Source organism: Chiloscyllium punctatum, chromosome 19 (assembly GCF_047496795.1).
Source record: "Chiloscyllium punctatum isolate Juve2018m chromosome 19, sChiPun1.3, whole genome shotgun sequence".
In the NCBI taxonomy this organism is placed as follows: Eukaryota; Metazoa; Chordata; class Chondrichthyes; order Orectolobiformes; family Hemiscylliidae; genus Chiloscyllium; species Chiloscyllium punctatum.
In genome coordinates, this window is record NC_092757.1 from 97,867,751 (window position 1) to 97,880,787 (window position 13,037).

The following is a 13,037-nucleotide window of genomic DNA, read 5'->3' on the forward strand; positions in this document are numbered from 1 at the left end:
TAAGACAGATAATTTCCCAGTGATGTCTGTTTAGAGGGCTTAAAGTGCTGCTAACTTCTCTAATTTGATTTTGCTCATAACAGCACTCCATTTTGCAAGCTTTACTTCATGTTGCTTGATTATCATGAGGCTCCCGTCTGTTGCAGACTGACTATGGAGTTTCCGTGACCAACACCACATCCTTTAACATCAGTTTCGTGTTGTAGTGGTTTTCAAATAGTTCAGACTACATGGGAAAAAGAAGTGTAAAACTTTTGTGGGGGTGGAGTAGTTGCTCATCTGTAGTCTTACCGCCCATATGTGCTTTAATTTGGATGTACATTTTCAGTTGTAATTGCTGTGGAGAATTGAAATAGTCTACTTACTGTCACAGTCTTTAGTAACATTAAAATGAAAAAAATGATTGTAGTTCTGCTTCTTTTGCTGTTATGTAAGTACATTTACATTTCTTTGTAAGGATGATTTTAGATTACTGTACTTTTGTGACATTAATATCAAATTAGAATCAGTTGCAAACTACAGTTGTCAATTATAATTATTTATGTATGTGTATAAAAACATATAATTATTTTTATGTTGATTTTAAAAACTAACGTAATTACTGTTAGATTGTTCATTTTAATATTGTTCACCAAGCATTTAAGATCTGCCTTAAGTAAATAATTTTGTGAGGCTCTTGTGCAGTATAAACCTTGTTAATCACAAAATGTTTAGAGTTAAGGTATATCATTTGTGAAATGTCAAGTTCAAAGCAGATAAGGCTATAATGTAGCCCAGATTATTGGACTCAAGTTCAACTTTAGCAAGGTTCTACACTGAGTAGACCCTGAAAAATTAATCTAAATCTTTTATCTTTGACAGCTGCTTGTTTTTTAGAAATGAGGCATTATAGTAAAATATAGGTAATGAGTGATATTTTGGTCAAAGCGTACCATTGACCTATTGGGCATGTTCTTCTAACTTCTCATCAATCTCAATACTGTGATTCTGCAACTAACAGTTCCTTATCATTTCTAATGGGAATTCAAACACTGCTTCTTTAACCTTACCTTAGTTTTCTGTTCTACCATTCTCTTACTATGAAGAGGAACCTAAGTTTCTTTGTCTTTTTTTCAACTTTAAATTATGTTTGTTCATCCTCAAAAACCTTCATAGACTTTCCTCATAACTCACTTCTTTAAGTTCACAAGCTAGCGTTGTAACTTTCTCTACATCTACAAAATTCTACATCTTTTCTATACTCCAGATGATGCAGAGGATCATGATGATATGGAGTGAAAGTCTTATGAGGAAAGGCTGTTTTTTAGATTAGATTAGATTACTTACAGTGTGGAAACAGGCCCTTCGGCCCAACAAGTCCACACCACCCCGCCGAAGCGTACCCACCCATATCCCTACATCTACATCAACCCCTTACCTCACACTACGGGCAATTTCGCACGGCCAATTCACCTAACCTGCACATCTTTGGACTGTGGGAGGAAACCGGAGCACCTGGAGGAAACCCACGCAGACACGGGGAGAACGTGCAAACTCCACACAGTCAGTCGCCTGAGGCGGGAATTGAACCCGGGTCTCCAGCGCTGTGAGGCAGCAGTGCTACCCACTGTGCCACCGTGCCGCCCACGGTGTTTTTGTTAGAGAAAGGAAGGTTGAGAGGTGACTTAATTAAGACATATAAGATAATCAGAGGGTTAAATAGGGTGGACAATGAGATCCTTTTTCCTTGGATAGTGATAGCTAGCATGAGGGGATTCAGCTTCAAATTGAGGGGCGATAGACATAGGACAGATGTCAGAGGTAGTTTCTTTACTCAGAGTAGTATGAGCATGGAATGCCCTACCTGCAACAATAGTAGATTTGCCAACTTTAAGGGCATTTAAATGGTCATTGGATAAATATATGGATGATGATGGAATAGTGTAGGTCACATGTGCTTCAGATCGGTTTCACAGGTCAGCGCCAACATTGAGGGCCGAAGGCCCTGTACTATGCTGTATTGTTTTATCTTCTGTGTTCCAGAAGTGGCACGTCACCTCCCTTGGTACTTAAATCAAGCATCTCAATATTTGACTTTTATTCCAAAATATTGAATTTATTTTCTACAAATTATCTAATTCCAGCTGTACACAGTGAAAATAGTTTCAGTTTACCCATTATGTCAACAAGTCTTATGCTCTGCATTAGACATACAGCAATATACAAGTGTTTATAAAGATTACTTGCACAATTTTGCAAGATTTTGTTTTGGAAGATAGTCATCTCCCTTTATTCTCATTTATGGCAACTTACCAGTGAACCATTAGATAGAAAGAGTAAATTCTTGCCTTCTCAATCACAGAAGATCTCTTACAACTTGGATTTTGGTGAAGGAACATGTTAGTTCTAATTGAAGATGAAGATACACAAAGGCCCGTTGATAATATTTAATCAGAATCACATGCAATAATGTTAACCTTACTGCAGTAATTGTCAAACGCATCAAAAAAACATGTTGAGTGGCCTGTGTATTTGGACTGAACTTTAAAATGTTCTCGGGGAACACAATCTGTCTTTTAGTCTGCATGAAAGCTTATCCATTTCTTGTGATTTATACAAATGTACAACAAGATCACTGATGTTTGCACAATGCTCAGCATCATTCCCGGCCCCCTCAGATACTGAAGCATTTGATATCTAAATGCAGTGAAACCTGGATATTGCCCAGACTTGAACCGACAAAAGAAAAGTAAGCAATTACCATCTCTGTCAATAGAGAATCTAACCATTATGCCTGAAATTCAATTTGAATGTCAACATCTTAGGAGTCACCATTGATCAGAAACTGAACTAGCCATTTAAATAGAGTGGCTACAAGAGCAGGTCAGATGCAATGAGTAACTCACCCCTGAGTCCCAAAGCCTGCACACCATCCAGGACGTGCAAGTCAGCAGTATGCTGTAATACTGTCCACTTGGCTGAATGAGTGCAGCTCCAATAACATTCAAAAAGCTCAACACCATTCAGAACATCCCACTTGATTAACACCACACTCACAAACATTCACTCTCTCCACCAATGATGCTCAGTAGCAGCAGTCTGTGCCATCTACAAGATGCACTGCAGAATTTCATTGCTACGGCAGTCCCTAGAGAGCATCTTTGAAACCCAAAACCACTTCTATCTATAAGGACAAGGACAAACACGTACATGGGAATAACACTACCAAGCTGCTCTCTATCCTTACTTAGAAATATGGTCACTTCCTTCAGTGTCACTGGGTGAAAATCTTAGAAATCACCCCCGAACAGCATGGTGGGTCCACTTCTATTAAATAGATTGCAGTGTCTCTTGAAGGCAACTCACCACCACCTTCTCAAGGGCAACCAGAGATGGACAGTAAATGCTGGCCCAGCCAGTGACACCCACATCCTAAGAATGAATGAGAAAAAAGTTTGTTGAGCTGCAAATATATTGGAAATTACCAGCAATAAGAGCTGGAATGCTGAATTATTATGTCTAGTCAGTATTAAGTTATGGATGTGGTGTTTGGAGCATTTGGAGAGAAGGAATGAAAGTCAACAGCTTTGAAATTTAGTGCTTGAGAAGATTTCTTAGGATGAGCCATGTAATGTAAAAAGCTAATGAAGAACAATTGAATGAGGCCAAAATAGCATTTTTAAATAATATCAAAAGTTAACAAATGGAGTTATTTAGAAGCATTACTTAATGCTTTAATGGTATGAGTCATCACTGACTAAGCCCACTGACATTTTTGCCCATCCCTAATTTCCCTTGAGAAAATGATAATGAGTTGCCACCTTGAACTGCTACAGTCCCTGGGGAGTGTCAGAGAGCATGTTAGTACCATTACAATGCTATTAGGAATTTGATCTAGCAGCAATGAAGGGATGGTGGCATCGTTCCAGGTCGAGATGGTTGTGTTAGCGAACTTACAGCTGCTGGAGTTCTCACTTATTTTTATAGCCATGGATTTATGTGGCTTGACAAGTTCAATTTGTGACCAATAGTAAGCTGCAGGATGTAGACATTGGGAAACTCAGTGATGGTAATGTCATTGAATGTCATAGAGAGATGATAATAAGCTGGCAATCGTGATTTGGAGATGCCAGTGTTGGACAGGGGTGTACAAAGTTAAAAATCACACAGCACCAGGTTATAGTCCAACAGGCAATTGTGAGTTGTGAATGTTATTTGCCACTTAAATAAAAGCAAATACTGCAAATACTAGAAAGCTGAAATGAAAACAGAAAGTCCGAGAGAAAGGCAGTAGATCTGGCAGCAAGTTGGACATGACATCTTCAGAAACACTTATCAGCCTAGTCTGTATATAGTCCTGAATTTGCTGAATTTTCACACAATCCACTTTGGTATCTGTGGAATAGTGAATGGTGCTGACCATTGTGCAGTCATCAGTAAACATCTCTACTTCTGACTTCATGGTCATTAGAGTCATAGAGGTGTACAGCATGGAAACAGACCCTTCGGTCCAACCCGTCCATGCCGACCAGATATCCCAACCCAATCTAGTCCCACCTGCCAGCACCTGGCCCATATCCCTCCAAACCCTTCCTATTCATATACCCATCCAAATGCCTCTTAAATGTTGCAATTATATCAGCCTCCACCACATCCTTTGGCAGCTCATTCCATGCACGTACCACCCTCTGCATGAAAAAGTTGCTCCTTAGGTCTCTTTTATATCTTTCCCCACTTACCCAAAACCTATGCCCTCTAGTTCTGGACTCCCTGACCCAGGGAAAAGACTTTGTCTGTTTATCCTATCTATGCCCCTCATAATTTTGTAAACCTCTATAAGGTCACCCCTCAGCCTCTGATGCTCCAGGGAAAACAGCCCCACCACCCTCTGTCTTCTACCTTTGAGCCAGATCTGTATCCAAATGGCTAGTTCTCCCTGTATTCCATGAGATCTAATCTTGCTAATCAGTCTCCCATGGGGAACCTTGTCGAACGCCTTACTGAAACCCATATAGATCACATCTACTGCTCTGCCCTCATCGATCCTCTTTGTTACTTCTTCAAAAAACTCAATCAAGTTTGTGAGACATGATTTCCCACGCACAAAGCCATGTTGACTATCCCTAATCAGTTCTTGCCTTTCCAAATACATGTACATCCTGTCCCTCAGGATTCCCTCCAACAACTTACCCACCACTGAGGTCAGGCTCATCGGTCTATAGTTCCCTGGCTTGTCTTTACTGCCCTTCTTCAACAGTGGCACCACATTTGCCAACCTCCAGTCTTCCGGCACCTCACCTGTGACTATTGATGATACAAATATCTCAGCAAGAGGCCCACAGAGTTCTCGGGTACACCTGATCAGGTCCTGGGGATTTATCCACTTTTAACCGTTTCAAGACATCCAGACTTCCTCCTCTGTAATCTGGACATTTTGCAAGATATCACCATCTATTTCCCTACAGTCTATATCTTCCATATCCTTTTCCACAGTAAATACGAATGCAAAATATTCATTTAGTATCTCCCCCATTTTCTGTGGCTCCACACAAAGGCCGCCTTGCTAATCTTTGAGGGGCCCTATTCTCTCCCTAGTTACCCTTTTGTCCTTAATATATTTATAAAAACCCTTTGGATTCTCCTTAATTCTATTTGCCAAAACTATTTCATGTCCCCGTTTTGCCCTCCTGATTTCCCTCTTAAGTATACTCCTACTTTCTTTATACTCTTCTAAGGATTCATTCGATCTATCCTGTCTATACCTGACATTTGCTTCCTTCTTTTTCTTAACCAAACCCGCAATTTCTTTAGTCATCCAGCATTCCCTATACCCACCAGTCTTCCCTTTCACCCTGACAGAAATATACTTTCTTTGGATTCTTGTTATCTCATTTCTGAAGGCTTCCCATTTTCCAGCCATCCCTTTACCTGCGAACATCTGCCTCCAATCAGCTTTCGAAAGTTCTTGCCTAATACCGTCAAAATTGGCCTTTCTCCAATTTAGGACTTCAACTTTTAGATCTGGTCTATCCTTTTCCATCACTATTTTCAAACAAATAGAATTATGGTCGCTGGCCCCAAAGTGCTCCCCCACTGACACCTTAGTCACCTGCCCTGCCTTATTTCCCAAGAGTAGGTCAAGGTTTTCACCTTCTCTAGTACGTACATCCACATACTGAATCAGAAAATTGTCTTGTGCACACTTAAGAAATTCCTCTCCATCTAAACCTTTAACACTATGGCAATCCCAGTCGATGTTTGGAAAGTTAAAATCCCCTACCATTACTACCCTATTATTCTTACAGATAGCTGAGATCTCCTTACAAGTTTGTTTCTCAATTTCCCTCTGACTATTGGGGGGTCTATAATACAATCCCAATAAGGTGATCATCCCTTTCTTATTTCTCAGTTCCACCCAAATAACTTCCCTGGATGTATTTCCAGGAATATCCTCCCTCAGCACAGCTGTAATGCTCTCCCTTATCAAAAATGCCACTCCCCTCCTCTCTTGCCTCCCTTTCTATCCTTCCTGTAGCATTTGTATCCTGGAACATTAAGCTGCCAGTCCTGCCCATCCCTGAGCCATGTTTCCATAATTACTATGATATCCCAGTCCCATGTTCCTAACCATGCCCTGAGTTCATCTGCCTTCCCTGTTAGGCCCCTTGCATTGAAATAAATGCAGTTTAATTTATTATTCCTACCTTGTCCCTGCCTGCCCTGACTGTTTGACTCACTTCTGTTCTCAGCTGTACCCATCTCAGATTGATCTCTTTCCTCACTATCTCCCTGGGTCCCACACCCCCACCTTACTAGTTTAAATCCTCCCAAGCAGTTCTAGCAAATTTACCTGCCAGTATATTAGTCCCCCTTCCAATTTAGGTGCAATCTGTCCTTCTTGTACAGGTCACTTCTACCCCAAAACAGCTTCCAATGATCCAAAAATGTGAATCCTTCTCCCATACACCAGATCCTCAGCCATGCATTCATCTGCTCTATCGTCCTATTCCTGCCCTCACTAGCTCGTAGCACTTGGAATAATCCAGATATTACTACCCTTGAAGACGTCCTTTTTAAATTTCTGCCTAACTCTCTGTAATCTCCCTTCAGAATCTTAACCTTTTCCTTTCCAATGTCGTTGGTTCCAATGTGGACAATGACCTCCTGCTGGCCCCTCTCCCCCGTGAGAACATTCTGCACCCTTTCTGAGACATCCTTGGTCCTGGCACCAGGGAAACAACAAACCAGTCTGCTTTTTCTCTGCAGGCCACAGAAACATCTGTCTGTACCTCTGACTACAGAATCCCCTAACACAATTGATCTCTTGGAAGCTGACGTACCCCTTGTTGCATTAGAGCCAGTCTCAATACCAGAAACTTGGCTGTTCATGCTACGTTCCCCTGAGAATCCATCACCCCCTACATTTTCCAAAACAGCATACCTGTTTGAAATGGGTATATCCACAAAAGACTCCTGCCCTAGGTGCCGACCTCTCTCACCCTTCCTGAAGTTAACCCATCTATGCAACTGTATCTGAGACTTTCCCCCTTTCCTATGACTGCCATCCATCACATACTGTTGCTGTTGCAAATTCCTCATCGCTTCTATCTGTCTCTCCAACTGATCCACTCGATCTGGTAAGATTTGCATCCAACAGCATTTATGGCAGATATAATTTGCAGTAACCCTTAAACTCTCTTTAAACTCCCACATCTGACAAGAAGCACATATCACTGCAAAGGCCATTTTTGCTCCTTCACAATCTACAGACCCAGAAAATAACACCGTCTTATTCCTCTACAAACACTGCCCCAGGTTAAATTAATAGCTATGGCTAATATTTTAAGTTTGATCTAGAGACTTCTCTCCAAAAACATATAATTAAGAAAGAATCCACTATACTCACTACTGCAGCCTTTGTTGAAGCAGCTGAAGTTAGTTGAACCTAGGAATCAATCCTAAGAAACTGCTCCAGCGATGTCCTGGGACTGAGATGTCAGCCTTCAACAACTATAACCATCTTCCTTTTTCCTACATTTAACTCCAACCAATGTAGCAGTTTGCCCTGATTCTCATTAATTGTAGTTTTACTAGGACACCTTGATGCCAGTCAAATGGTGCATTGAGGAAAAAGGCCTTAACTCTCATCTCGCCTTTTGAGTTCAACTCTTATATACATTTGGATTGTAATGAAGTCAAAAACTAAGTGGACCTGGTGGAACCCAAAATGATCATTAGTAAACATGTTATTACAGGGTTAGTAAACATATTATGACTGGGTAGTTAACATCTTCCATCACTTTGCAGATAATTGAGAGTGGAGTTTTAATTAGTTCTGAGACATGACTTAAGTCACACTGCTAGAATATTTCAGGGTGTGTAGCTTTTGTAACATTCAGTGACTATCAGCGCTGTTTCTTGATAACACGTGGAGTGAATCAGATTGGCTGAAGACTGACTTCTGTGATGTTAGAGACTCAGCAGGAGGCCGAGATGAATCATTCACATGATATTTCTGGCTGAAATTGCAGATGTTTCAGTCTTCTCTTTTGATTCACCCATTACTGGGAATGAGATATTTCCTCTGACTGTTAATTGTGCCACAGTCCACCACCATTTATGACTTGATGTGGCATAAATAACAACTTAGATTTGATCTCTTGGTTGAAGGGTTTAGTCCTGTCATCCAGGCAGAAGCTTTAGAGTCTGGATTAGTGGTGCTGGAAGAGCACAGCAGTTCAGGCAGCATCCAAGTAGCTTCGAAATCGACGTTTCGGGCAAAAGCCCTTCATCAGGAATAAAGGCAGTGAGCCTGAAGCGTGGAGAGATAAGCTAGAGGAGGGTGGGGGTGGGGAGAAAGTAGCATAGAGTACAATGGATGAGTGGGGGAGGGGATGAAGGTGATAGGTCAAGGAGGAGAGGGTGGAGTGGATAGGTGGAAAAGAAGATAGGCAGGTAGGACAAGTCCGGACAAGTCAAGGGGACAGTTACTGAGCTGGAAGTTTAGAACTAGGGTGAGGTGGGGGAAGGGGAAAAGAGGAAACTGTTGAAGTCCACATTGATGCCCTGGGGTTGAAGTGTTCCGAGGCGGAAGATGAGGCGTTCTTCCTCCAGGCATCTGGTGGTGAGGGAGCAGCGGTGAAGGAGGCCCAGGACCTCCATGTCCTCGGTAGAGTGGGAGGGGGAGTTGAAATGTTGGGCCACGGGGCGGTGTGGTTGATTGGTGCGGGTGTCCCGGAGATGTTCCCTAAAGCGCTCTGCTAGGATGCGCCCAGTCTCCCCAGTGTAGAGGAGACTGCATCAGGAGCAATGGATACAATAAATGATATTAGTGGATGTGCAAGTAAAACTTTGATGGATGTGGAAGGCTCCTTTAGGGCCTTGGATAGAGGTGAGGGAGGAGGTGTGGGCGCAGGTTTTACAGTTCCTGCGGTGGCAGGGGAAAGTGCCAGGATTGGAGGGTGGGTTGTTTGGGGGCGTGGACCTGACCAGGTAGTCGCGGAGGGAACGGTCTTTGCGGAAGGTGGAAAGGAGTGGGGAGGGAGATATATCCCTGGTAGTGGGGTCTGTTTAGAGGTGGCGGAAATGTCGGCGGATGATTTGGTTTATGCGAAGGTTGGGAGGTTGGAAGGTGAGCACCAGGGGCGTTCTGTCCTTGTTACGGTTGGAGGGGTGGGGTCTGAGGGCGGAGGTGCGGGATGTAGATGAGATGCGTTGGAGGGCATCTTTAACCACGTGGGAAGGGAAATTGCGGTCTCTAAAGAAGGAGGCCATCTGGTGTGTTCTGTGGTGGAACCGGTCCTCCTGGGAGCAGATCTGGCGGAGGCGGAGGAATTCGGAATACGGGATGGCATTTTTGCAAGAGGTAGTGTGGGAAGAGGTGTAATCCAGGTAGCTGTGGGAGTCGCTGGGTTTGTAAAAAATGTCAGTGTCAAGTTGGTCGTCATTAATGGAGTTGGAGAGGTCCAGGAAGGGGAGGGAGGTGTCAGAGATGGTCCAGGTAAATTTAAGGTCAGGGTGGAATGTGTTGGTGAAGTTGATGAATTGCTCAACCTCCTCGCGAGAGCACGAGGTGGCGCCAATGCAGTCATCAATGTAGCGGAGGAAGAGGTGGGGAGTGGTGCCGGTGTAATTACTGAAGATCAACTGCTCTACGTAGCCAACAAAGAGACAGGCATAGCTGGGGCCCATACGTGTGCCCATGGCTACCCCTTTGGTCTGGAGGAAGTGGGAGGATTCAAAGGAGAAATTGTTAAGGGTGAGGACCCCCAGTTTGGCCAAACGAATGAGAGTGTCGGTGGAAGGGTACCTGTTAGATTTTCTGAAAGAAACAGGGTTTCCTTTGTCCACTTTAAAATGACAAAACAATAATTATGAGAAAGGGAATTCAACTGAGTCATTTTCACATTATGAGTATATAGTTTGATTATTTTCTTTTAGACTACAATATTGTACTACCAAGGTTGATTGGATAAACTATTCTACTTAAAATATTACCAAATATGGCAAGTACTGAGAAAAATGAGCTGTGTTTGACATAATGGGTTTCAGTCTGTAAATGTCATTTACCTCATTTACCTCATTAACCTCAACTGCTGTTCCAGCTAGATTGAGTCAATTCTGCAACAGGCCACTTCCCGGCTCACCAGAATTGAGTCTGCTATTCTCGTATGTTTCCTATGGGTGCTTGAATACAAACTGCAGCCTTTGAATAGTTAAGTAGCTGAGATTTTAGTTTTGCAATTTGTGCTGTCACTAAGAAAAGTGCTGAAACCATGGTCTGTAGCACATCAAATCCATTTTATTCAGCGATGCCGAACCTATTTTGGTGAGTCTAGAGAGATGCAATATTTAAATATAATTCTAATCTATTAGTTCTCTTTCCTGTAAAATAAAACTGACAAACAATCCAACACCCAAAATAATCAGCATCTTGAACATAAACTGAGACCAAAAATGACAGACAATTTGAAACAGTAGTGTCACCAGGGATGTGAGATAGCAGATTAATTTTACTTCAAAAAGGACAAAAAAGGTTATGGCAGAATTGTGATTCCTCCGGACTGGAATGAGGATATATTTCTTCACTCAAAGGGTAATGAACCTACCTCAGAAGCGGAGCTGGGACGCTGAATACATTCAAGAGGGAGATAAATAATGTTTTAGTGTTTAAAGGCATCAAAGCAGGAATATGGCATTCAGGCAGAGGGTCAGCCATGATCATACTGAATGACCAATAGGTTCAGAGGGCCAAATGATCTACTGCTGCTTCTAGTTTATATGCTTCTATGTCATGCTTCAATGTTTTTTCTCGGCTGATGTGAAAGGACAAAATGTTATCACTGGCTATTGGTGAATTTGCTTGTACCTAACTCTCTTGCTGGAGTTAAATTTCTATACTACTTTGCCTATGTGTCATTAAATATATGTTCCTTTCACCTATGCTTTTGGATGTAGCAATGCTGGAATACTCTGAGATGAAACTTCATATAACTTGTACTGATGGCAGTTTTCTTTTTCCAAAATTCAAAATTTTCAAATTGTTCATGTTATCTGGATTATTAGCGGAAGGCTTCTTGGATTACTGGTCTGGTAACATTATTTCTGTTTCTGCTTTGGTTGTGTTAGCATTGTAGACTAATATCCATATACTACGTACCATACAATTATCTTTGTTTTGTGATTGGATAAATGCTCAGTAAAATGCCTTGGTAAATTAACATCAAGTTTTGTTTAAAAATACAGTACTGTTCATGCTGGAAATCTGGAATTAAACAAAGAATGCTGAGAACTCTCTGTGGGTCAGGTAGCATCTGTTGAGACAGGAGTTATTAGTGGAAAGGTTAACTGTGTTACTCACTTGACAGATACTGGATGAACTGTTAAGTGTTTTCAGTGTCAGTTTTCATACATATTCTTGCAACTAATCTAATTACCGATTAGGAGTAGTCAGCATGGCTCTGAGAGTGGGAGATCACACCTCACAAATTTGTTAGAGTTCTTTGATGAAGTGACCAGGAAGGTTGATAAGGGCAGGGTGGTAGACTTAGTCTATCGGGATTTCAGGAAAGCCTTTGTTAAGGTTCCACATGGCATGCTGCTCAGGAAAGTTAGTTTGCATGGAATCCAGGGCGAGCTGGCAAATTGGATACACATTTGGCTTGTTGTTAGGAATCAGAGGTAATTGTAGAAGGATGCTGGTTGGACTGAAGACCTGTGACTAATGGTGTGGTTCAGGGGTTAGTGCTGGGCCCATTGCTGTTTGTTATCTATATCAATAATTTGGATGAGAATGTACAAGGCACGATTATTAAGTTTGTAGATGACACTAAAATAGATGGTATTGTGCAGAGTGAGCAAGGTTACCAGAATTGCAGCAGTACCTTGATCAGCTGAGGAAGTGGACCGAAAAATGGCAATTAGAGTTTAATATAGACAAGTGTGAAGTTTTGCATTTTGGAAAGTCAAATCAAAGTAGGAATTTCACGGTAAATGGTGGGGCATTAAGGAGTGTAGTGGAACAGAGGGACCTTGGAGTTCAGGTGCGTGGTTCTCTGAAATTGGAGTCACAGGGCAGTCAAGAAGGCTTTTGGCACACTGAGCCTTCATCAGTCAGGGCATTGAGTAGAGAGGTTGGGAAGTCATGCTGCAGTTGTACAAGATGTTGGTGAGGCCGGACTTGGAGTATTGTCTTCAGTTTTGGTTACCTTGCTATAGGAAGGATGTTATTAAACTGGAAAGAGTGCAGAAGAAACTTATAAGGATGTTGCTGGAACTCAAGGGTCTGAGTTATAGAAAGGTGGACAAGCTAGGACTTTTTTCTTGAGTGTATAGGAGACTGAAGGGGGATTTTATAGATGTGTATAAGATTATGAGAGTCATGGACAGGGTGAATACACTCAGTCTTTTTCTAAGGGTTGGAAATTGAAGACAGGAGGGCATCATTTTAAGGTTCGTGGGGAAAGAATGAAAGGGAACCTGAGGGAGCAACCTTTTTACACAGAGGATGGTATGCATAGAGGATGAACTGTCAGCAGAAGTCATTGAAGCAGGTACAT

General features: G+C 42.0%; 1 protein-coding gene across 1 annotated transcript in view; it reads left to right on the forward strand.

Moving 5' to 3' along the window:
- The first annotated feature begins 372 nt into the window (after nucleotides 1–372).
- Nucleotides 373–13,037, forward strand: part of LOC140491253 (integrin alpha-E-like) — a 344,341-nt gene continuing 331,676 nt past the window's right edge. The window contains exon 1 of the mRNA XM_072589219.1: nucleotides 373–430. Within this exon, the coding sequence (XP_072445320.1) occupies nucleotides 391–430 (40 nt within the window). The 5' untranslated portion in view covers nucleotides 373–390. The remainder of the gene's footprint in view (nucleotides 431–13,037) is intronic.